Below are 23,263 nucleotides of genomic sequence, written 5' to 3'. Positions count from 1 at the left end.
AGTCGGCGTAATGGGTTGAATAGTTGAAATCGAGATACCCTTAATCGTACCATTTAAGTGATCATAGGCAGGTAGGGAGATCTGGAGTTTGGGGCAGGTTTGAGAATTTGATCTACTTTTGAATTTAGTTTACCGTAAATTACTAATGGAAAATATTGAATTTCGATTCTTGGCTTTCACAACCTTACGATAGGATCAACTTAAGTCTCACTATTTTCGGGATCCAAGCAGACAAGGCAGCCAATTCTTGAACGCGAGCATCATGGTCCAGGTTGAGAATTCGAAAGTAGACTCTTATTCATTGCACTCTCCTTAGACTAAGCAATAACATTCCTGTTTTCTTAGCGAGAGTTGAACGCGGTAGTAGTGAAATCTCATTATCATTAAAGTTATAATGGTGATTGTCAATATGTTTTGAGACAAATATCAACGAGAATACTTTGTAGTGCAGTTAACAAAAGCCATTCGCAATTAGATATCTTTGAGACCTCAATTTGACCAGATTGACGATGCAATTTGGATTCTAGGTGGTCTCAAGGCACAGAAACATCATTAATAGCCTCCACCATTCCAAAGCAATCACCCAACCACATGACCCAACACCCCCGTAACCGGATTATACCCCCCAAAAGCAATCCCCACCGTCTGCGCCGTCACCTCCAAGCCCTCAGGCAACACATCCCTATTAGCCAACATCAACCTCTCAATCATGCCCGCCAAACTCGCCAAATTCGTTTGCACGCCCCCTCTTCTCCACCCCTCTCGATACGGCAATCGTTCCTCCTCAAAGAAAACCCTCACCCACTCTACATTCGCGATTCCCTCCATCGGATCCCCCAGCGTACTCAAATACAACGCCGTCTCTCCATAGCTTAATACAAAATGCTGAGCTGAATATGAAAAATGTGGATCATGCTCTTCTTGATATTTTACACGTGCGTATTTGGCGGCTGCGGCGACGGGGATGGATGTCTGGGGAGAGGTGAAGAATGAGATGAATTGGTTGAAAATTGTTTGGTTGAATGAATAATCGTCGTGGCTTGGAGAGGAGTAGTAGTCCGCGCGGGAAAGAGATCCGTCGTGTTCGATGGGAAAATTGTGCTCGTTTAGATCATCGAGGTTGAAAGATGTGGCGAAAAGATTGCCCTGGACTGACAGCAGACCAGCGGTGCCAATGGCAGTGGCAAAATCGACACCCACGCTAGATCAGGGATTAGATCTACAGTGGTCAATCAATGTATAGTACAGTTAGGAGACGATGGACAAGAATTGATGTGACAAAGAGAAATCATACTTCAAAGCAACATCCAACGCGGTGATAACATCAGGGACCGTGATCCCTTTTCCATCATGCGGGAGAAATCCATGATTGGCGAGGGAGTTCATCGCAGGACATGGAGAACGAACATCACCTGGACCAGGCGGTGACCAAGTCGTGAAGCTCCCTTGAGCATGTGCAAGAAAAACTGGCAACGCAGCTGCCAAGAAGATTGTTTTACCAAACATTAGGTCTGAAGGACGTGAACTAATACTAGAAGAAAATCAATATGAATACGGAAATATGAATAGGGAAATGTATGGGTATCGATAACATGTAAGTTATGTAAAAACACCCTTCATCAGCTCATCGACGTCTAGCTAACAAGTTTATCATTCCCCTTTCTTTCCTAGCACGTCAAGCAGATATATATCATGTTTGTGAATATCTCTGAGCTCGGCCACGCTTGCGGAGTCCCCAATTTCCCGCTGTGGGGCAGCTTTGAACTTGAGCCTAATTAGCCACAATCAACTTTCATCAAACCAGAAGCAGTGAGTTTCAATCAAAAAATGAGAAGATCTTTCCCAACTGAAGCGAGGATTTCTCCACAATGTGATTCTAAGAAGAGCTAAGAACGGCAGTTTTGACTACATCGTCATAATAATATAAATAAATCCACCCGTCAAAGATTGTTAGTAGTTAATCTGGTAGGAGTAAAGGAGAACGATCGTCACAAACGAATGTGATTATTTCCAGAAAAAATATATTGAACTCCATTTATGATACATAAAAGTTTGCCGCCTTCCCACGTAACAGCAAGTAAGCCAAACCATTTCCACGCCATATGTCTGTTTTCCCCACGCCACCAGATTTTTTGCCCACCCTTAAATTTCTGTCATACAGAAGGTAGACAAGGAAACATTAATCATGTAAGATGCATTAAATAAAAGTTTTTGTCGTTCCCTGTTCCCACCATAAGTATAGCAGATCTTGCAAAAATCCCAATTCCTTTCACTCGCTATGCAGTAGACAAACCGGAAAGATCTGTAACATGGAACGCCGAATGTGACCTAAGAGGTTATGTAACAATGAGACAGATCTTGAAAATTTCAATCACTGGTGCGACACATCTATATGTTTGTGCCAGAATCAAATTATCCAGATCTGGTTGATGGTGTGTAACTTTATCTTGAGAGAGAACGCTGCACGATAACAGCAATCCGCTCAGCGACCTAATTAAAATTCTGTCAGCCATTTGAGCAAAGTGAAAGGACCACGAATCTTACCTCTGGTGTCGACTTGATATATGGCAAGTCAAAGAATTTGTATTTGTTCTCGTTCTTGGCGAGTTCGATGACCATGTTAAGCACGCCCCAAGGGATCGGTAGGGATACAAATGCTCTTTCTAACAAAACCCGAAGAATTTGTTGACTGATATCCGACTCCTCTTGATCATTGACGTCATTTCCGAATAGTTCCAGGAGCGCTTGCACGAAGTAATTTGTATGGGCGTTAGGGAAACGAAGTTGGTTGACCATGCTGGTCAGAAGATAGTGTCGAGCTTCTGGATTGAGTTCGTGAACAAGCATTGAGAGCAAAGCAGCATCAGTAGAACCGCGAGCAAAACTATTAAGCTCCCCCTTTTGACTTGCTCGCGTCACAGCGTACATACAGATGTGTAAAACGACAGACTCAATCAGTTGCAAGTCAACATTGACAGGCACAAATCCTGGACCGCTCACTTCGGTTTGCTTGCGTTGTATAGTATGTGTAATGTGAGCCACCGCATCCTCCGAAGGGCCACTTTGTAAGGCTTGTTCGAGAATCTCATACAGACCTGTTGATTGTAAGGTTCCCTCGATATCAAGGCTGACGATCTCTGGTGATATACGGATCTCTTCAATACGTTCAATTTTCAATCCTGGCTGTAATGGATCTGGCAATTGAGTCTTTGTTGGATGAGCGTTGAGAATTAGATTCAACAATTGAACACAATGACTTGGCACGCTGGCACATAACTTCGTCGAGTATGCAACTACGAATTCAGGATAATCATGCTGTAACACAAGAAAGAACTTGAGAACTCCTTGATAAATATCCCTTGCCGCCAATGTCAACTGTAATGGCTTCAGTAGCTCGCCTGTATAGGACAGTAAACATTCCGCAAGTTTCGCAAATGGTTGCCACCCCATATCATCCGCAAGTCCCATCAATGGTACAAGGAAGAAGCGATGAGAGATCAAGGTCATCCAACCGTATACAAAGCCCGGGAAGTAAGCTGGTTGAAGTTTGATGAGCTTTTCAGCGAATGTCAAAATGATTTGCTGGTTCTCCGTTTCGGACAAATCAGTCGAGAAAGTATTCAAATGACAAAGCATGGAAGAAAGAAGTCGTGTAAAGACCTTTTGATTGAAGCCCTCGCCCCGCATGACATGGTGATGGTTTAAAACCAATGTTATGACTGATAGAACTGATTCCAAGAACGCGGCTTTGTCACCCTTCACTTCGCCTTCGCGTTCATAGCCCCTTACCAGTAGAGATATAAGCTTTGCCAATGCATCGATAGGGACATAGGCATCATTAAGGAAGCCATGCATTTGAATCTGTTGTTCAAAACGTTCGACTGATGTATCAATGGAAAGGCGTAAGAAAAGGCAAAGGTCTTCCTTATCATTGATAAGCTGCCTGTTATACATGTGAGATATGAATACCAGCGCTGCCCTTTCCGGAGCAATGGGGTTGCTGAACAAGTGGATCCACTCCTCGAAGACATATTCCATTTGATCTTGACGAAAGGCAAGTCGGTCATTTTGACTGCAACCGACGCTTTTTGGAAGGGCAGAAGCTGCAAGCTTCTCCTTGAGCTGCTGGCCAACTTCCAAGTTAGGCTCTTTTGAAATCCATTCGAAAGCGACTTCCAAACTTTTCGCGACATCAGTATACAGCGCTAGTGGTCGATCACATAAGAAGACCTGCTCCAAGAGAGAAAGGAAGAATTCTAGGGTCCCTTCTTTGCGCTCTGCCAAGGCGGTAGAGGTGGCGAAGTCGACGCGTGCCCAATCAATCATTTCAGCCTTGACCAATGCAATAATCAGTGGAACGTGGAGAAGTGCTTCTCCAACTTGCTGTCCAATAATCATGGAAACACGAACAGCACAACGACCACCAATCCTGATAATGTTCTCGAGTACATGTACTAAGCACTCAATCACCAAAGTGTTTTCACTTCCACTAAACACTATTCCACAGATTTGCTCTGCAATCCAGATGTCATAAGGTTCTTGTCCTTGCTGGCTTCTGATGATTAAACCGTATAAGGCATCCAAGATCTCAATGACGGGATGTGGTCGAGGGAGATCCATATAGTGCTGCTCAGGAATATCGGCAGTGGTTTGTTGTAAGTCAGCCAATAGCCTTTGCACCTTTTCCGGCAACCCTTGGGGATTCATGGCCATATTTGGCATTCTTCCGTTGGACAGAGCAGCTGAAGGCTGGCTGTAAGGGGCTTGCTGGTTGTTGACAAGTGGAATTGTAGGAGTCTCAGCGGGCGCTGGAAGGTTTGGAACAGTGGGAAATTGATCCCGCAGAAGATCATTGGTGATTGACGTTGTTGCATCTGAAGCTGTAGCAACGTGGGTCGTACCGGCCAAGGAGCCTGCTACCGAGCCTCTATCGGCGAGAGGAAGTAGTCTCGGCTGACGAGCAAACTCATCGTAAATAGCCATTTGCTCCTGGTTAAGGCCAGACATTGACGGCTGCAACTTATACGGGCTTGGAATGGTCCAGGCCCAACGACTGAGTTGAGGATCGATATATGGGTCATCTGGTCGTCTAATATGGTGAAGGCGCCGGGCTTCTAGTTCTGGCTCTAGTATCTCTTCGATTTCAGGAACAGCACGTTCCTCGGCCTTCTTTTCGACCTGGCTACAGGCTAGATCGAGGTTGGAATTTACACACATGATTATGGTACCTTCAGGTAATTGATGCTCGACTGATAATGTCCTGATATAATTTGTCATGCTTGCACGCAACGGCTCTTTAGAAGTGACCAGAGCGAGGCTACCAGCAGTCTTCTTGACCATGTTGATAGCTGCGGAGCGTACGCGAGCTTCGTTGGGCTCGGTTGCAAAGTCCTTGTGTATCATTTGAGCAGTCGAAATAGCAGCAATAGTGACAGAACGTTCTACAACCGGAGAAATAATCTCATGAACTGCTCGAGTGATTGCAGTTTTGAGAATATCATGCAATTGGCGTGTGTTCACCATGTCATTGCTAGGGGGGTAAGTAAGAAGAGGTCCGAGATCAGGCATGGTAGAAAGGATTTCTTGTGGGGAAAATCGGCCACTTGCGATGCCGCCTCCTAAACCATTCACAGAAAGGTTCTCAAATCTATCCAGACCATCAGGTACGGCCATTGGCTCAGTGGCCTCCTCAATAGGTGGGATGCGGCTCTGGAATTCTGTAGAGGGCTTGATACTCTTATGATCCAGACTCAAACCTTTACAGAGCACTTCGATTTCGAATTTGAGGTTCAGCTTGAGCTCCGCGTTGTGGTATAATTCGATCAAAAGATGAATGATATCCATAAGCCACGGATTTGGTGGTTTGAAGACGACCGAATTTCTGCCTTCGAAGAGAACTTTGCAAACGAATGGGATGACAACAATGAGCCTTTGCGTGTCGCAAGCCTCGAGTAATAGTTGCTTGAAAGCAATGTTCCTGTGCTTGACGGGCTTATCATTAGCAAGTGTCATAGAGCCCAACCAACCACCGAGATTCTTCAAATGCGTGCGGTCGATTGAAGACTGCAAAGTGCTTTCGGCATTAAGCAGCTTGGAAACACTGATAAAGGTCTCTCTTAACAGCTGGTTCCATAGGATCTTGTCTTCGAAAAGTTTGACTAGCTTAAGATATAGGACGTGGTAGTTAGGCTGAACTTTAGCTCGTTCCTCCACTAAATGACCAGCGAACCACCTTTGATTTGTCTCATCAAGGGCGCTCTTTAATTCAATGAATTTCGATTGCACGTTGACCTCGGTGATGTTGTTCAACAAAAACTGCACTTTGCCTTGTGCTTCGGGGTCGGGGTCTTTGAAGTCTGCATTTGGAGGGAGAGGGTCCACGTTGATAGAGTTGAATGGTGGTGCGGAAGGTTCAGCTGAGAGCAGTACGTCGATATTACCATTTGTGATTCCGCTCCCATTCATCAAATCGTTGTGCCCGTTGCGCAACATATCTTCTTGTTGGTCGTGTATAACATTTTGTGCTCTTTTCCAGGGTTCCGTACCTTCGAGACCAGGCACTTGCAGCAACTGATGACAGAATCCAGGCCATTCCGATAAACGAGGTATGAATTGCAATAAAGCTTGTAATCCGAATTTATACATAGATTCTTCTGGGAGGTGATCTCGGACTGCTTCAAGAATCATACCTAGACCAATTTCAAGAGGTAGGTCGGCAATGAGCTTATTTTGGATGATACCACCGAATAAAACGGCGGTTGTTGCAAGAGCCTCAAGTGGATAGGTAGAATAGAGGGTGTATTCGTCAAAAAGGCCATGTATCATACAGGCAAACACATCTTGCTGGTAGGGGTCACGGGCAGATTTGTAACCAGCCAATGCATCGACGATTTGCCGAACCTTGAGTTCTTGACTATACATTTGCTTATAATGCTGTTCCATCATGTGCTGTGCGTTTTCGCTTAGCATGTTGGTCACCAAGCCGTTGTTATCAATAATTCGGTCTAGCTCGTCATCCTGGCCATAGTTTATCAAACGAGGGTAGGCGGTGATACAAGTTCGCTGCACGGCGATCAATTCTGCGGAAGGCTCCTTTGGCAAAATTTCCTCCAACACATTCAACATAGCGAATACAGTTTTAACAGGTAGCATTATACTGTGTGGTTGCGAAGTTTTTTGACACACAATCTCGTGTTGAGCTTTGATACTCAGGAAAGTCAATAAAGCCGTGCCGAGTTCCTCCTCTCGTGGCGAATTGGTAGCCTTCCAGTCTTTGATATCCAGATAGCTACGGGAGTGTGCTAGGGCAGCAAGATCGAGGCCAAAGCCGTTAAGCATAGAGGCCAGTTCATGAAGCCATTCATGCTTTATTGCATGCTCTAATATAAGAGGAAGTTCGAGAGGTGCCTTAACATGTGCGTCCATCAAGCGTTGTGCCACCCAGGTCTTATCTTTTCGCCATAAGCTTGCTAAGACAAAATCATAGTGACCATCGACCCTGAAGAGAAAGCGTTCGAAAAGATTGTTGATTGTCTCCACTGCTAACTCGGGCCACGGTCGTGGTACGCCGAATGCTGAGACTAAGAATATATCTAGATTTGGTACAACCACTTCTTGGAACAACCGTTTCGCTTCAACTGTTTCTGAGTATTGGGTCTCTCTAAGGGCAACTATGAAGACGGATGTTAATGTGATAACGGACACAAGCGGATGCCTTACTGCCCATTCAGCACGCTCTCGAACCTCTGGCTTAGCATCGGAATAGTCGTCCAGCGTGAATGATGGCCTAAGCTTTGGAATGGTGGAAGCATCAAGCTCGTGTGGATTTAAGGATGCATATGCGCTGATGAAGGAAAGCTGGGTTTCAGTATTTTGCCAGACACCACCAAGCAGTTGTGGAATAATTGCAGGGTCTTCAAGCGCAATTGGTCGAATAGCTTCGTAAACCGCTAGAAATTGCTGTGGAGATATCCTTAGATCTGGTGTATCGAAATGCTGTACAACTTGCAGCCAACTGAAACCTGCGGGAACTTCTTTCCGGAGACTGCTAACGAATATTTGGGGAGAGAATGTGGGGGTTCGACTGATGGCAGTATATAGTAAGGCATCAGAAACTTGTGCCTCATCGAGATTGATATCCCCAGCATGCCGAATATAATTTCTGCATGTATCCTCGTCCGACGTGAACGCCGCCCCGGTTTTTTGTATGTATAATATTAGTCTATTTCCTTCTGTGATGATCGACATTAGGAAGAGCGCCGCGAGAACTTCTGTGGGTGCGGGAATGTCTTGCTCTGGATGGTCGCGAAAGCGGTAGCTGATCGCTCTAAACAGTAGAATTTGCGCTTGACGATCGAAATTCGGTGGATGACCTTGGATAAATCTATCGACTATCGTGGCGAGGAAGGATGGTGTGAGATCTTCTTGACCTTGGTTCACCTGAGATAGAGCTTCTACGAAGCCTTGATAATTTGCTGATAGGATATCGTCGGCTATACAGTTGTGTTAGCTTTCAATGGCAAGGAAGGGATGGTGGGATGAGAAATAATTTAACAACCTTTGGTTTTAAGATCTGATCTAGATCCGGTTTTGAAAGCAAGTGCTAGAATTGTCTTCTCGAGCGCGTCTAGCTTGAAATGATCCATAAAGGTTGCAAGGTCAAAATCACGGAAGATGTCTTCATTCCCCGTCTCTATGGACTCCGCAATCTTCCCAGCCTGGTCGACATCATGGGCAACCTTGTGTACTTCATTTACTAGAATCTGATAGTTGCCTGAATTAAGAACAGGTCGATTAATGCCAGGAAATATCTGCGGTGCGTTGCCAACCACAAGTCGGCTGAAGTATTTTGAGAATACTTCCATGCCGTGCTCATCAACTAGCTATAGCAAGCAAGCTTCGTGTTAGATGGAACTTCAAGGTGATAAACAAATAAGAGCACATAGGTTACATACCTTTCTGAGCTGTTCAGCTTGTTGTTCCCACTTTGTGCGATCTTTATCTTCTTTAATTGTACCGAGTAACAGGTAAACCTGAGCGACGACAATTTTGTTGACTCCGCTGCCACCGATTGGACTGTTTGTAGATGGACTTGCGCCAGCACTGAATGTACTATGATGCGAGCCGTGAGGTGAATGACTAACTCCTGTCACAATTGTTTGCGCCGGTGAAGGTGTGAAAGTCCCCCTCTTGAATTCACCATCGAAGATAGTTGTATTTTGGCGCAGACCCACTCCCGCAGAGCTACCTCTCAATCTTGTTCAAGATGAAAGGTTGATCTATCTGGGAGGAGTGGACATGGATGAATCGTATTTTGATAATGCGCAACAATATTATAAGGTTCAAACTTAAGAAGGAAGGAGGTAAAAGGTTTGTTGTTAGAGATTGAATTTGTGAAGGCGATGTGTTCTGTGGGGGCAGTTCGTTCGTTCTACTCAAGAATTGAAGTTGGATGTTCGTTTTCATCGCCTAACTGGTAAGGCTGTTACGGTACTGTAGTATAACCTTGGCATCTCAGACACGACGACCAAATGAATGAATACGTAGGTAGGTACAATGAATGGGCATAGATGAATATTGACTCCTTTCTATTCATTCGATCAGGAACTCAGAAGCAGTAGCTACCTATTTATTTCTATCTTCACTTCGGATTTACTCATGGTTATATAAACGGGTTACCTGCCTATTCAGACGATAGGTTGATATTGGTGTGTATCAAAACATGCAGCTCGAGGGCATCTACGGTGTGAGTTTATGGAGCCTTTTCGAGCCTCCGAGATTCTACGGACGAATTCAGATATCTCATTTCCATGGCAGTGACCTCCGGGGGGGTCAACGGGGTTTCGTTCAATTCAATTGATGCATGATTGCAATAGTTCGTGATGCTCTCTCTCTTGTCCAACATATCATTTCAACAAGAATCATCCACAATAAGTGATTGCTTGCTATAGCTAAGGCGTATGTTTTCGTACTCTTCGACTGTATGATGCATATGCTACAGCTGCAAATTTATCATAATGTCGCACAACTTGGCATTGGGTACATTGAAAAGACTTTAAAGACTTTGATAAAGCACCATTGGGTTCAATTCTAAATGAGAAGGTGGGGTTATCACGCAACCCCTGACATCGAGTACCCAGGTACCGTTCAATTCATGTTACGACTCTGCTTTTGCCTGCCGCTGCCAACAACGACATCGAATACTTGTATCCATCACTCTGTGTATGTAAGCATATTCGGTAGAAATGTAAGAAAATTCATGTTCGAAGATAAGGCCCAATAGCGTACTTGAACGACTGACAAATGCAGCAAGAGGATTGATTCTGTCGTTTCTAGGTATCAACCTCACCCTCACCCTCCTTGAATGAATGACTTCTCCGAGTGGAAAACCCCGTGCTTCCTCCATATCCCGCCGCTTGGCATTAGCTCCCGTCACCAGCTCTTCCGCTGTGCTTATATAATCGCTCGTCATTGACAAAAGTATGGAGAAAGAATAGGCCAGGATGAACTCATGGTAGCACGAGTACTAGGTAGGTACGAGGTAAGCAACCAAACCTCTTCCTTCCTCCTTCTTACCTTGTTTACCTTGTTATCTCAACAATTGATTTACTCCCTTCAAATCGATATAAAGTGATAATAATCCCAAATTCAATACAAATACTTAGGTAAGGACAAGACGAGATAGGTAGGTATCGTTTTCTACTGTGGACTGTCTTGGGCAACATACTCGTATCAATCAATTGCTTATATCAAAGTGGTCAAATTCCGGCCTGCCGCCTTTTCTCCTAATAGAGGGAGTATCATCCGAATCGCCCCCACATCACCATGACAACGGTCCATGAGCTGACTTGGTTGGTTACATCAACAAAGAGTCAAAGGGTAATTATACGGTCTGTACTTTCATTAATTAAACTCCGCAATTAACCCAATCCACCTTTCTGCATACCGATCATTTCTGTACGGAGTAGATTGTTAGACAACCTTCCAGAGTACAGCTTTGCTTTTAACTTCATCGATTCTTTTTTTCATCACCTCTCAATATCTCTAATTGACTCTTTGCCCTTCGAAGGGCCGGGTTTGAGAGTTACCTACCAAACAGCGAATTGAGCAACCAACCTCTTTAATACTAGTCAGGATGCCGGGAACGATATCAGATGGACCCTCCGTGACCATGAGTTTCGCAAATAACTTTTGGGGAAAGGATGACGCTGGTGTTGAGCCATTGATACAGCGTATGATCCATGCGAAGCAAACTTGTGATGAATTGAAATCTTTCTATAATGGTATGTTTACCATGATTGCGCGTCGGTACGTAGCTAACCCGTCGCATAGCGCGTGCCGCCCTCGAGGAGGAATATGCTCGCAAGTTACTCCAGTTATCACGAAAGCCATTAGGGTCTCAAGAGACAGGAACTCTGCGCCATTCATTGGATGTTCTGAAGGGGGAAGTCGAGGCAATGGGAAAGGCTCATCAAACAATTGCTGGACAAATGAAAACAGAGCTAGAGGAGCCGCTGGCGGCCTTTGCTGGTGCAATGAAAGAGAGAAGGAAGATTGTTCAACATGGCACAGAAAAGCTATTAAAGATCAAGGTACAACAGACAAATCAAGTCAACAAGGTAAATAATCTCAACTTTTAATACTGGATAGTTATTAACTCAATGGCAGACTCGAGACAAATATGAACAAGAGTGCCTCAAGATTAAAGGATACCTCGCGCAAGGACACATGGTAATGGGTCAGGAAGAACGAAAAAATAAAGCAAAGCTCGAGAAAACTCAAGTGAACTTGGCCACGTCTAATACCGAGTATGAAAACGCAGTCAAGATACTCGAGGAAACAACAGGTCGCTGGAATAGAGATTGGAAACAGGCTGCAGACAAGTTTCAAGATCTTGAAGAAGAGAGACTTGACTTTATGAAGAGTAGTTTGTGGAGTTTCGCAAATATCGCTTCCACCGTTTGTGTAAGCGATGATGCCTCTTGCGAGAAGGTTCGCCTGGCGCTTGAAGATTGCGAGGTAGAGAAAGACATCATGTCTTTTATAAACGAGTCCGGGACTGGGCAGGAAATCCCCGATCCGCCAAAATACATTAACTTCTGTCGCGGTGATGCCGATTCACAATCTGAGGCTTCTGAAGACGACGCTTACTCGGTAGCACAATTTCAACGGACTATAAATCCAGCCTATAGAAGTTCTTCACCACAACCATCTACCTACGAATCCCACCATGATCCTCAAGCCGCTCTTGTTAAAGAGTTATCTCATGAAGTTGAAATACCGAAGAGTCGAGAGGCAACCATCACTCCTCAGAAGCTTACTCCATCAAATTCAACCCCGGACAGATCACGACATGCTCAAGTAGAGGATTACGAACCAGAGCCGCCTATACAAGCCCCGCCTGCTCAGTTAGAGTATCAGCAACCAGCTCGGCCCAGAGCTCAATCTCAGGCTAGTTATTCCCAGCCGGGCCGGGCTCGCCCCCAGTCTCAGATCGATTATCAACAACCTGGGAGGCAAAGACAGCAACCTCCACAGGACTATCAGCAAGCAGAAAGACAAAGGCAGCAAGCGCACATCAATCAACAACAGGCAGAAAGGCAAAGGAAGCAATCTGTTGATTATCAACAAATTGACAGACAACAACAAAGCGAAAGACAGAAGCAAGCACAAGCACAAGCCCAGGCCCAGGCCCAAGCCCAGGCTAATTATCGTCAGCAAGAACGCCCAAAACAAGCTCAGCTTGAGTATAAACCTCAAATTTTGCAACAGCCTCAAGTGGACTATCAACGTCCTGATAGCTCTAGGTTACCGAAGATGGACTGGTCGAAGCCAATACAAATGCCTTACGAACAACAACAAGGTCAATTGGTTCCAAAACAGGGACAAATTGCTCAAGTACCCCACAACCCTCATCCTACGGATGGCATGACAATGTTGTGTCGAACAGGGCCCTCCTCAGCACCTTCAGATATGAGCTCCGCCGCGAATAGCCCAGTACGCCCATCCAGTCGGGATTCCCAAAGCGATTATTCAAATCCTACATCATTCTCAAGCCAAGAGCCTCCAAGTGGAAAAGCTTCGCCAGTAAAACAAAGCGCGCCGATTGTTGAGAAGCCAATCCAGAAGAAAAAAAGTGGAATCTTCCATAGCCCATTTCGAAGAAAGAGCACCAAGAGCGGAGAAGAAGTTGCTATTGCCAGACCAGCTCCATCAAATCGCAATACATGGTCCGGCCGAAATGCCAGTGTTCAGAGTACTCCAGCTGGGAGACCAAATTCGAGAATGATACAGCCAGCGCCAAAAACTATGATGCTGACTGATCGACCCAGCAATAGCCCAGAGCCCGTTGATCCAAGGGCCAACTTTCAATTGAATATCGGAAACAACGTTTTTGACGTTGCAACGCCTGAGAAGAAGAATAAGCTTGCTCAAAGCACCCCTGCAAGCCAAGCTGCAGAGGAATCTGATCCCATAGCTCAGGCTCTTGCTGATCTCAAAGTTGTTACTAAAGCATCATCTACTAGGGTATCTGCAGATAAATATCACGGAGTGGCTACCCCCGCCCCGGATGCGGCGCCTACATCCAGACCTATCGGATCTCAAATGGTCAATGGGGCTTTGATGGCTGGCATGCGTGGCACACCTCCACCATCTTACGATCCAACTCCTGTTGAAAGACTTGGCCTTCCGTCCCCTGCTTTCACTTCAAAGTCGATGCAGCAAACTCGTCAAAAGTACGTCGACCAAACGGCAAATATGTTTAGTCCTCCCCAGCCAAGACCAGATTCACAGCAAACCGGGTATGGCTCACGTCCTGGAACAAGGGGGTCAGATATGCCTCGAACTACATCACCAGCGCCCGCTCGGAGTGTTTCCCCTCGACCTGGAACGCAGGCCGAAATGAGACAAGCTGCCTCTCCCAAATACGCTGGAAGTACTCACTCTCGTACTGGATCCGCTCCTCAGCAAAAGCGGGGCTCTGATACTTATTATCAGCGGAATTCCCCCAGCATTTCTGCTCGTGGCGTCTCGCCAGCCCCATATGCACAACAAGACAGGCCAAGCAGCAGCCACGTCAAAGCTCCCTTTCAGCAACAAGAGAGACCTAGCAGCAGTCACGTCAAGGCCCCATTCGCACAACAAGATAGGCCTTCCAGTAGTCATTCAATGGGTATGGTAAACAACAGCATGGCAATACAATTAGCCTCGGGTCAAGATGACGGTTACGGCTCTCAGGGACGAAGTGGCAGTAGAGCTAGTGCTGGTTCGAGAGCCATGAGCCATTATGGGAGTGGAAGTGACCAGCAATTGGCAGCCCGAAGCAGAAGTAAAAGCGTTGCGGATGTCCGTCAATTTAACAGTCAAGGCCGCCCCATTCTACATTTCGGTAAATTCCCTCTGGTCTTGATCATTTGAGTAGTACTAACGCTTTATTAGCTCGCGCACTCTATATGTATCAAGCAGCTATCCCGAAGAACTTAGTTTTGCAAAGGGAGATATTCTTGCCGTTATGACGCACCAAGATGATGGATGGTGGGAGGCAGAAGTAGCTGGAAAGAATGGTCGACCGGGTTTAGTGCCAAGCAATTATCTTCAAAACTGTTGAGCTCATCAACAGATTCGAGAAAGTCGGAGTAGTAATGATTGGATACGAGGTTCGGCTATGATATGAGAACTTGTGAGTATGATAGTTCATGAAATGATGATGCAATGTACGCAGTTGGATGATGGATGATGGACTTCACTTTTATTTCTCACTTTCTTTCTAATTTTTTTTTTCGATTCACACATTACATGTTATATTCTTTTGACTTCTAGCGAGGGGATGGAGAGGAGAAGGGGGGTTCTAGGTTTTTTTCAGCCAGCGAGAGCGTTATGAGGATGGGCGGATTTGTGTTATACCTTTTTGATGAATGAGCTTATTAGGTTCTTTTGATGTTATTGTTTGCTGTTTACAAATTGGAGGGGCCACAAGGAGAGCAATATTGGAGACGGAGGATTGAAGGACATAGGCATGCAAGCACATAGGCTGATATAAATATTATCTTTGGTGGCGAGGACAGCTAAACATATGATGTTTTTCTTTGTAATGTTTATTCCGTAACGTGAAGTTGTACTGGTATTGAGAACGTTGAATGAGAAATTCTGGTGCAACAATAGTTATCAAATCAATCTGCTAGGTACCAAGTAATACAGAGTATAACAAATGCTCATTCGGTAGTTTTTTTTCCTTGGTGTAGTATGGATACCAATGTTAATGGATGCTCCCAGACAGACGAAGCATCCTCTCCATTGTCTTGATTGTGAAAGCTATTATAGTACTACTAGACTAACAAAAGTTCACCACTCAAATCCCTCGATTCGAGTTTATATTCTCACTGTTGCATATCTATTATTTCATTATTGAGAAGGGGGTCCTGACAAGCGCTTAGAAGATGAAGATCAATGATTGTTTATTCTTAGGTGGGAGGGTGGCTTTCTCCACTATTTTTCGTGTTCGCTTAGCTGTGTGGGGATGTATTAAAGGATGTATCTACTAACTCAACTAGATCTTTCAACAAACTGGAAATTCTCTATTCGAATCCCTAAAGGAAAGTTGGTATTCTCTCATTATTTGTATTGTATGTATGTACGTCGATCGTTATGTATTACAGGGGAGATCCTAACAGATGTGTGGATTGAAGAAAGGTAATTCTATCCGGGGCCCTGGCTATTGCTTGGTTAGCGGATACCACGGTTCTATAGTTTCTCCGAATTTGGCAGTTAGTTCAGATCAGAGTCTCTATGTGTCTGTGGAGTTATCTTGTGCGCTTTGGTGGGATGTGGTGATATGGGGATGGATGGTGGTATTGGGTTTTTGAAAGCCGCTGTGGAGTTCGCTGATGAGTTGTAAAAAGGAGTTTTGGGAACTTGGGGTGGGAATGAGAGATATCTGGCATGAGCAATCGCCTATGTATCCGATTAGAATACTTGTTCTGGGTGAATCTTGAGGGTACATACTAGCTTATAACTTCGTACTCTTTTCAGACACGAATAGATGGAGAAAATTAATCACGAACCAACTGACTCGACAAACAGCCCATTACTAGAACACAGCTCAGCGCTTCTCTTTTCCCTCCTCAGTGAGAGTTACGCAGCAAACAGTTTCGTTTCGCCTGTCGCATTTTCGCTCTCGTTCTGAGCTTGGAAATCTGTAACCTTTTGATCGATAGAATGAAATGACATTAGTGGAATTTTTAGATAAAATTTGCATCTGCTTTTGAGGCTATTGGGTTGTATATGTGGAATCTAACACTGCTATGGATTCAAGGTAGTAAATCTGAATTCGATGAGACGCTTTAGTGTGTAGTGTATAGAGAGTATCCGCGGATTGAAGCTAGACGTCAGTATAATTCCAAGAAAAGACGTTTCATCTGTACGACCGGTTAGCGAGCACACAAGTCACTAAATAATTCTAGCAGATGACTAGGCATTTGCTTTTGGGTCTTCAATTTGCAAAAGTGAGGAGTTGTCAAATTATTACCTTTTTCCCGAGATGTTCAACAACTTCATCAAGACCTCGTTTTACCGACACAATCCCATCCTAATATCACGAATTGAACTTGCAACTATCAACCATAAATAACACTTACAAGAGTCAATACGGTATCGAACTGGGAGTATGCGTCACAGTTGCCCGATTATCTGTACACAGAAGTCCATCTCCTCCCTTCGACATATCGGTTACTACTTTTGACAGTTAAACGACCCTTATCCATCATTTTCAGGTCGTCTTGCCCTCCAACACAGCAGCAATCTTCGAGATAATCGGTGTGTACATGGAATTGGGAAGTAAACTGATGACTTCTTATAGATAGTGGCTTCGACAGTACCTGACACGACGGTCAATACCTTGGTATCATACGGGGCCAATCCCAGACGGAGAGTTTTCCTCAAGATATAGAGAGGCCATATGGATACCGCGTAGATACCTTAAAAGTGTTCATCTAACAGTTGGATGAAGCTATATAAAAAGAAAGATATTTATCCAGCCAGGAACTGTGTCACGATCACATACTAGAGCATGTAGATAGAGTTCAAACAACTAGAATAAGAAAGCTAAAGAGGAAAGAGATCCTTAAGTGATCTCCTTATCTTTTATATAATAACAGTCGCTTAGTTCAAGCTAGCTGATTCGGAAATCTTGAATTTTCACATTTCGCTCGTACGTACCGTACTAAATGCACAATGTACCCAGGTATTGCTGCAATTCTTATTAGTTACTTTTGATCGCAGGGGACTCAATGACTCGATCCTACCATGCAGACGGCAGTCTGATATTTGTAGGCCGAAAGGACACTCAGGTCAAACTTCATGGACAAAGAATCGAACTTGGAGAGGTAGAATCATGCGTGCGAGAAGCTATTCTTGGACCATTCCTCGTCAATGTTGTAGTTGAGATTGTACCATCTGGCGGTCTTGTGAAAAATCCAAGTCTCGTGGCTTTCCTGCAATTTCAGAAAGAATGGGGAAAAGAATTTGAGAACTCGGAACTTACACGGCTTCGTGACTATCTATCCACTTGCTTGCCAACAGCAATGATTCCGAAACATTATATTTCCGTCGATTCCATACCTGTACTTTCCTCGGGAAAAATGGACCGCAGGTCTCTACGTCAGCTTTCACCCACCCTTAACTCCCAGCAACTAGGTGTCTCGCTAGATGAGACTTCTGAGAAGCTTCCACCTACATCAACGAAAGAGTACAAACTTCGGAAAATTTGGGCAGCATTGCTCGATACGGGTGAGGAGAGTATAGGAGTCAACGACAATTTCTTTCATCTTGGCGGAGATTCGATTTCTGCCATCAAAATGGTCGCTGCAGCTCGAAAGAATAACCTCCAGCTCACGGTCGCGCAAATATTCGATTATCCCCTCCTTGCTGACTTGGCTTTGACCACAACCACCGAAAGCATTTCTGAGGCTCCGCAAAAATCTCGAGAGGCTACTGACTTGGCAGAGCTAGTCAGTCGAGAGTGGGATATTGATCTTAATAGTATCGAGGACATTTACACAGCAACTCCACTTCAGAAAGGCTTAATTGCTCTGACCACACGTAATCACAAAACAAATACTCTACAACAAGTCTTTCGCCTATCAGCTGATGTTGATATCGACCGTTTTATCGCTGCGTGGGAAAATGTAGTATCTCAAAATGCAATCTTACGCACTCGCATCATCTTCACCAGGTCGTCGATTTTGCAAGTGGTGCTCCGTGAAAACATTGATTGGCAAACTGCAGTCAGTCTACAAGAGTACCTCAATCGCGATAATGGTATAGCATTTGATTATGGCACCAGGCTTGTACGTTTAGGTCTAGTGCCGGATCGGGACGGCGCTCATTATTTTATTTGGACAAATCATCACAGTACCTGCGATGGCTGGAGCCATTTCGGCATGCTTGATATGTTTGGGGGATGTTACGAGAGAGTTGAAACGACTCGATCACCACCTTTCAAGAACTTTGTTGCTTATTTTGAAGAAAACAAGGACGGGAATTAGGAGCAGTACTGGCAGACAGAGCTTGATGGCTATTCTGGAATCACATTCCCTGCGCTGTCACAACCTGGGTATTGGCCTCTAACCGATCGGTCCATCGAACACACCGTCGCAATGCCACTGAGACTTGGGGCTGCAAATGACCTAACATTATCGACAATAATATGCGGTGCCTGGGCTTTAACAATAGGGCAATTCACTGAAACACAGGATGTGGTTTTTGGTGTAGTGCAAACAGGAAGGGCCACTCCTTTACTAGGTATATCGGATATGCTGGGTCCAACGATAACTGTGGTACCTGTGCGAGTACAATGGACGGAATCATTACCTATCCTTGAACACTTGAGCCGGATACAGTCGCAGAGCACAGGTATGATTCAGTTTGAACATCTAGGCACGAAAAATATCGAGACTCTTAGTGCGGATTGCCGAGCCGCTTGTAAATTTCAAAACCTTCTCGTTATACAGCCAGAAAAAAACCAGTCCCAGCCAATTATTCCAGGCATGCAGTTTGTTCAAGCTACGGATACAGAATACCCTCCTTATATCTTGTCGATGCAGTGTACAATAGGCCGCAATAAGCTTGCCATCAGTGCGAGTTATGATTCTGCAGTGCTATCGGCAAATAAGTTACTAGAAATTGTGTACCAGTTCGAGCATATGTTGCATAAAATAAGTTCACATGCGATGAACTTCAATATTGGAGATATCAACTCTCTGAGTACTAGAGATATCGATCGTCTCAACGCGTGGAATTGTGCCAAGCTCGATCCAGTCGATGACACTGTACATTGGGCCATTGAACGACAGATGAAGAATCACCCTGAGAAGCCGGCTGTGTATTTCCAGAACCACGAGATGTCGTATCGATCTCTAGACATATGGTCGGCGTCACTCGCCGCTCATCTGCGCAAACTTGGAGTTGGACCTGAGATCATCGTTCCGTTTTGCTTCGATAAGTCACTGTGGGGCGTTGTGGCTGTACTGGCGATTCTCAGGGCTGGAGGGACTTGCGTAGCACTAGATCCCAAACACCCACCGAGTCATTTACAACAGACTATACAGAACACGGACGCTACACTTATTCTTGGGTCCTCCAACTATGGCAAATTATTTGAAAGTTTCAAAGTAGAATTCCTTTGTGTCGACAATATATTAAGAGTTGGACTTGAACTCTCTTTCGATATTGATAGAGGCTCCGTAAACCCTAGCAATGCTGCATTCGTTGTTTTCACCTCCGGTAGCACTGGGACCCCGAAAGGAATTGTATTGGAGCACGCCTCAATTTGTGCCACAAGCCGGGGAAATAGTGCTGCTTTAGGACTAACTCCTACTTCTCGAGTGCTCGCATTCGCCTCCTATGTCTTCGATGTCGCGATTGAGGACATTTGCGTTACACTCATGCATGGAGCATGCATCTGTATCGCATCAGAGCATGATCGCCTCAATGATCTTTCTGGCATAATGAGCGCAATGAAAGTTACTTCTGCGGACCTCACCCCTACAGTCGCGCGAACGATCGACCCTGATGCCGTACCAACCCTCCGAACTCTCGTTCTTGGAGGTGAAACTTTAAGAAACGATGTCATCGAACAGTGGGCGGATAGAGTGCAACTTTTCAACACTTATGGACCGGCTGAATGCACTATCTATTCCACGACAACGGAAGTACTGGGAAAACAATCAAAGGGGGGCAACATAGGTCGAGCCATCGGATGCAAGTGCTGGGTGGTAAACAAAAATGATCACAATAAACCAGTCCCAGTGGGCTGCATTGGTGAGCTGCTGATAGAAGGGCCCAACGTAGCCCGTGCGTACTTAAAGGACGATGAAAAGACCAAGAATGTGTTTGTCTACCCTGCGTGGCTTATTGGGTCGAAAGGACAGAAAAGACGATGCTACAAGACGGGGACCTTGTAAAATACAATGAAGATGGATCACTTGACTTTGTTGGAAGGAAAGATTTGCAGGTCAAAATTAACGGCCAACGTATTGAGCTCGAAGACATCGAGCTCCAGATCGCAAAGAAGTGCTCGGAGCAATGGACTGCCGCTGTAGAGGCTTTCAGACCCGCTGGAAGTTTAGCGCAGCAAATGATTGTAGCATTCTTCTGGCCAACAAAGTCTTCTTTGAACTCGCAGGCATCTCCCACTCCTCTTTTAGAGATGACCGATGAGATGACCGATGAGATGCAGCTCGAGACGCTTAGATTGAAGAACGACTTAGCCCAACTTCTCCCTGCCTACATGATTCCGTCAGCTTATGCCCCTCTCAACTGCATGCCGACAACAACTACGGGAAAGCTTAATCGGAAGGCATTGCGTAGATTAGGTGAAAGCATATCAAATACTCAGATGATACAGTACACTCTTGGGCTATCTAGTTCTGAGAAAGGGCAACCTCGAAATGACAAAGAGACAACATTCCAGAAGTTGTGGTCTTCGATTTTGAAAATCTCATCAGAACTCATTGGTATCGAAGACGACTTCTTCCAACTTGGAGGCGAGAGTGTTGCCGCTATAAAACTGGCTGCTGCTGCACGGAGAATAAATTTACAGCTCACTGTTGCTGATATCTTTCGACGCCCTGTGCTATCAGACATGGCTTTGTCCACTGAAATCCTAAAACAGGACCACAAATTATTACCAGCCATGCACCGCGGATCACAACTCACGGCACATGTCAGTCAGAAGTATAACATAGATTATGACTCTATTCAAGACATATACAGTTGTACTTGGCTACAGAAGGATATGCTAGAAGTAACCAGAAGGAAATGTGAGGCAAACACTTTTCGATATATCGCCCGGCTTGAAAGTAATGTGGATCTCAGTCGATATCGTGCTGCATGGGAGCAAGTAGTGGCTGAGAATTCCATTTTCCGTACGCGGATCGTCAAGGTGGGGCAAGGTGATGTTTTGCAAGTCGTTGTTGAGGAGAGAATTGAATGGCAAAGCTCAACGTCGCTTAAGGATTACATTCAGAGAGACCAGGCTCTTACTTTTGACTACGGAACTGCATTAGCTCGCTTCGCAATTGTTATAGAGACATCAGAAGGGGGATCTTACTTTGTTTGGACAGCCCACCACGCAACTTACGACGGGTGGAGCGTGACCCAAGTTCTAGACATGATGGCTAGGCTCTACGCAGGTAGCTACATAATTATTGGCCCGCCTTTCAAAGACTTGGTCCAGTACATTGACGGACTAGCAAGCTCCAATTATGCGAATTTTTGGACCTCTCAACTGCACAGCTTCAGTGGTCGAATCTTCCCACCTCTCCCAGAACCGTCCTACAGACCTCTCACAAACAAAGTCTTTGAAACCACGATTCGACTTCCGAAGCCCTCAAGCAAAGATATAACGATCTCTACACTTCTTCGTGCCGCTTTCTCAATGGTTATTGGCAACCTCACCAATTCCAACGATACCTGCTTCGGCGCCATCCAGACTGGCCGTTCCATTCCCCTGCGAGGCGTTACAGAAATTGTTGGGCCTGCAATCACACTCGTTCCACTTCGCATAGCATGGAACTCGGCTACCACAATTGCATCGTTCCTACGCGGTATTCAGGATCAGAGCGCCAGTATGATATCCTACGAACACGTTGGCAAAGATAAGATCGCGGCTGTGAGTGCTGACTGTGCTATTGCGTGCGAGTTTCAAACTCTCCTGATCGTGCAGCCTGTTGAGCAGGAAGAAATTAGTATCGATGGTGTCAATAGGATTTATACCGAGTATCCGGAGTTTTTAACTTACGGTCTGAGTGTGGAGTGTAAACTTGGAAGGGAGACGATGATTGTGCATGCGGATTATGATGATCAAGTACTAGCCGCTGCAGAAGTGAAGCGGTTCGTCGAAGAACTGAATACAATGCTAAGATCTTTATGTTCTGCTGATGGAAGAACGATCAGAGATGCGATGCTGGGGATATGAAGCTAGCGGGTGGATTAGACCACTGTTGGATTGTAGTAACAAGAGAGTAGCTAAAACATAACTTCTTATATAATGTGACTTGATCAGGAGGAGATTATGTCATGAGGGTGACACCTGAGAGGGTAAAATACGCATTTCCATAGCACTAGCCATTCATCCATCACATCAGAAGAATCCGGCATGGACATGTTCTACTCTACCAATTCGGAAAAATTTCCCAACCACTCTCAAACCAACTCACATTTATATTCACGTAACTCACAGGGAACTGACCACATGATTTATTTATTGATATTATTCATCTTATGTGTTTTCTGTCCGTTTGTATGCATGACCAACCACCCATCCCCATACGAGAAGACGTAAAACCAAGCTGTTCTCTGTCCGCCAGAGGCAGTCAAGTGAAGGGAGCAGTTCTTACCAAGGTACCACCCACCACCCAGCTCTGTAGCCAGCCATGAAACCATAGTGCAGCAGGCGCTCAGGGTATTAAAAGAGATCTTTTACAAGACATACTGTGATGTATGCAAACAACCAATCAATCCATGAAAACAAGGGATCCCATGCGAAGACTCAGGTTAACAGGTATAAAAATCATACTGGTTATATGATATGATATGATAAGCCTGCCACCCCTTTCACAAATCAACCAACCAACCAACCAACCAAATATCACTCGCTGCGTGCCATGCCATGCTTGTTTTCGCTTTCCAATCCATCAAATAGATTGAGAGATAGATGAGACACCCGTTAGCGTGAAAATCATCATGCCATGATGTCTATATCAAA

The 23,263-nt window shown here is 45.0% G+C and overlaps 5 protein-coding genes across 5 annotated transcripts; 3 read left to right on the top strand and 2 right to left on the bottom strand.

The window, feature by feature from the left end:
* Positions 1–579: 579 nt before the first annotated feature.
* Bfra_010299 (putative heme-thiolate peroxidase protein) lies at positions 580–1,506 on the bottom strand (the record flags this gene model as incomplete). The annotated part of the gene is made up of 2 exons (XM_037340632.1): positions 580–1,201; positions 1,295–1,506. 2 exons carry the CDS (start codon positions 1,504–1,506, stop codon positions 580–582), a joined length of 834 nt encoding a protein of 277 aa, XP_037189100.1.
* Positions 1,507–2,442: 936 nt separating this feature from the next.
* On the bottom strand, positions 2,443–9,242 carry Bfra_010298 (putative ccr4-not transcription complex subunit protein; the record flags this gene model as incomplete). Its single annotated transcript, XM_037340631.1, has 4 exons — positions 2,443–2,490; positions 2,545–8,492; positions 8,558–8,882; positions 8,955–9,242. Coding segments are annotated over 4 exons (6,609 nt in total), but the record flags the coding sequence as incomplete, so codon positions are not given.
* A 1,892-nt stretch (positions 9,243–11,134) lies between these two features.
* Bfra_010297 (putative sh3 domain-containing protein) lies at positions 11,135–14,608 on the top strand (the record flags this gene model as incomplete). The annotated part of the gene is made up of 4 exons (XM_037340630.1): positions 11,135–11,282; positions 11,332–11,618; positions 11,650–14,389; positions 14,478–14,608. 4 exons carry the CDS (start codon positions 11,135–11,137, stop codon positions 14,606–14,608), a joined length of 3,306 nt encoding a protein of 1,101 aa, XP_037189098.1.
* Positions 14,609–17,285: 2,677 nt separating this feature from the next.
* Bfra_010296 (putative hc-toxin synthetase protein) lies at positions 17,286–18,542 on the top strand (the record flags this gene model as incomplete). The annotated part of the gene is made up of 2 exons (XM_037340629.1): positions 17,286–17,393; positions 17,502–18,542. The coding sequence occupies 2 exons, from the start codon at positions 17,286–17,288 to the stop codon at positions 18,540–18,542; spliced, it is 1,149 nt and encodes a 382-aa protein (XP_037189097.1).
* Positions 18,543–20,434: 1,892 nt separating this feature from the next.
* Bfra_010295ia (putative nonribosomal peptide synthase protein) lies at positions 20,435–21,321 on the top strand (the record flags this gene model as incomplete). Its single annotated transcript, XM_037340628.1, has 2 exons — positions 20,435–21,220; positions 21,271–21,321. The coding sequence occupies 2 exons, from the start codon at positions 20,435–20,437 to the stop codon at positions 21,319–21,321; spliced, it is 837 nt and encodes a 278-aa protein (XP_037189096.1).
* Positions 21,322–23,263: the final 1,942 nt, after the last annotated feature.

This window comes from Botrytis fragariae (genome assembly GCF_013461495.1).
Source record: "Botrytis fragariae strain BVB16 chromosome Unknown tig00000186, whole genome shotgun sequence".
NCBI classification, from domain to species: Eukaryota; Fungi; Ascomycota; class Leotiomycetes; order Helotiales; family Sclerotiniaceae; genus Botrytis; species Botrytis fragariae.
Note: the sequence above shows the minus strand (reverse complement) of the source record. Positions and strands in the feature narration are given on the sequence as shown.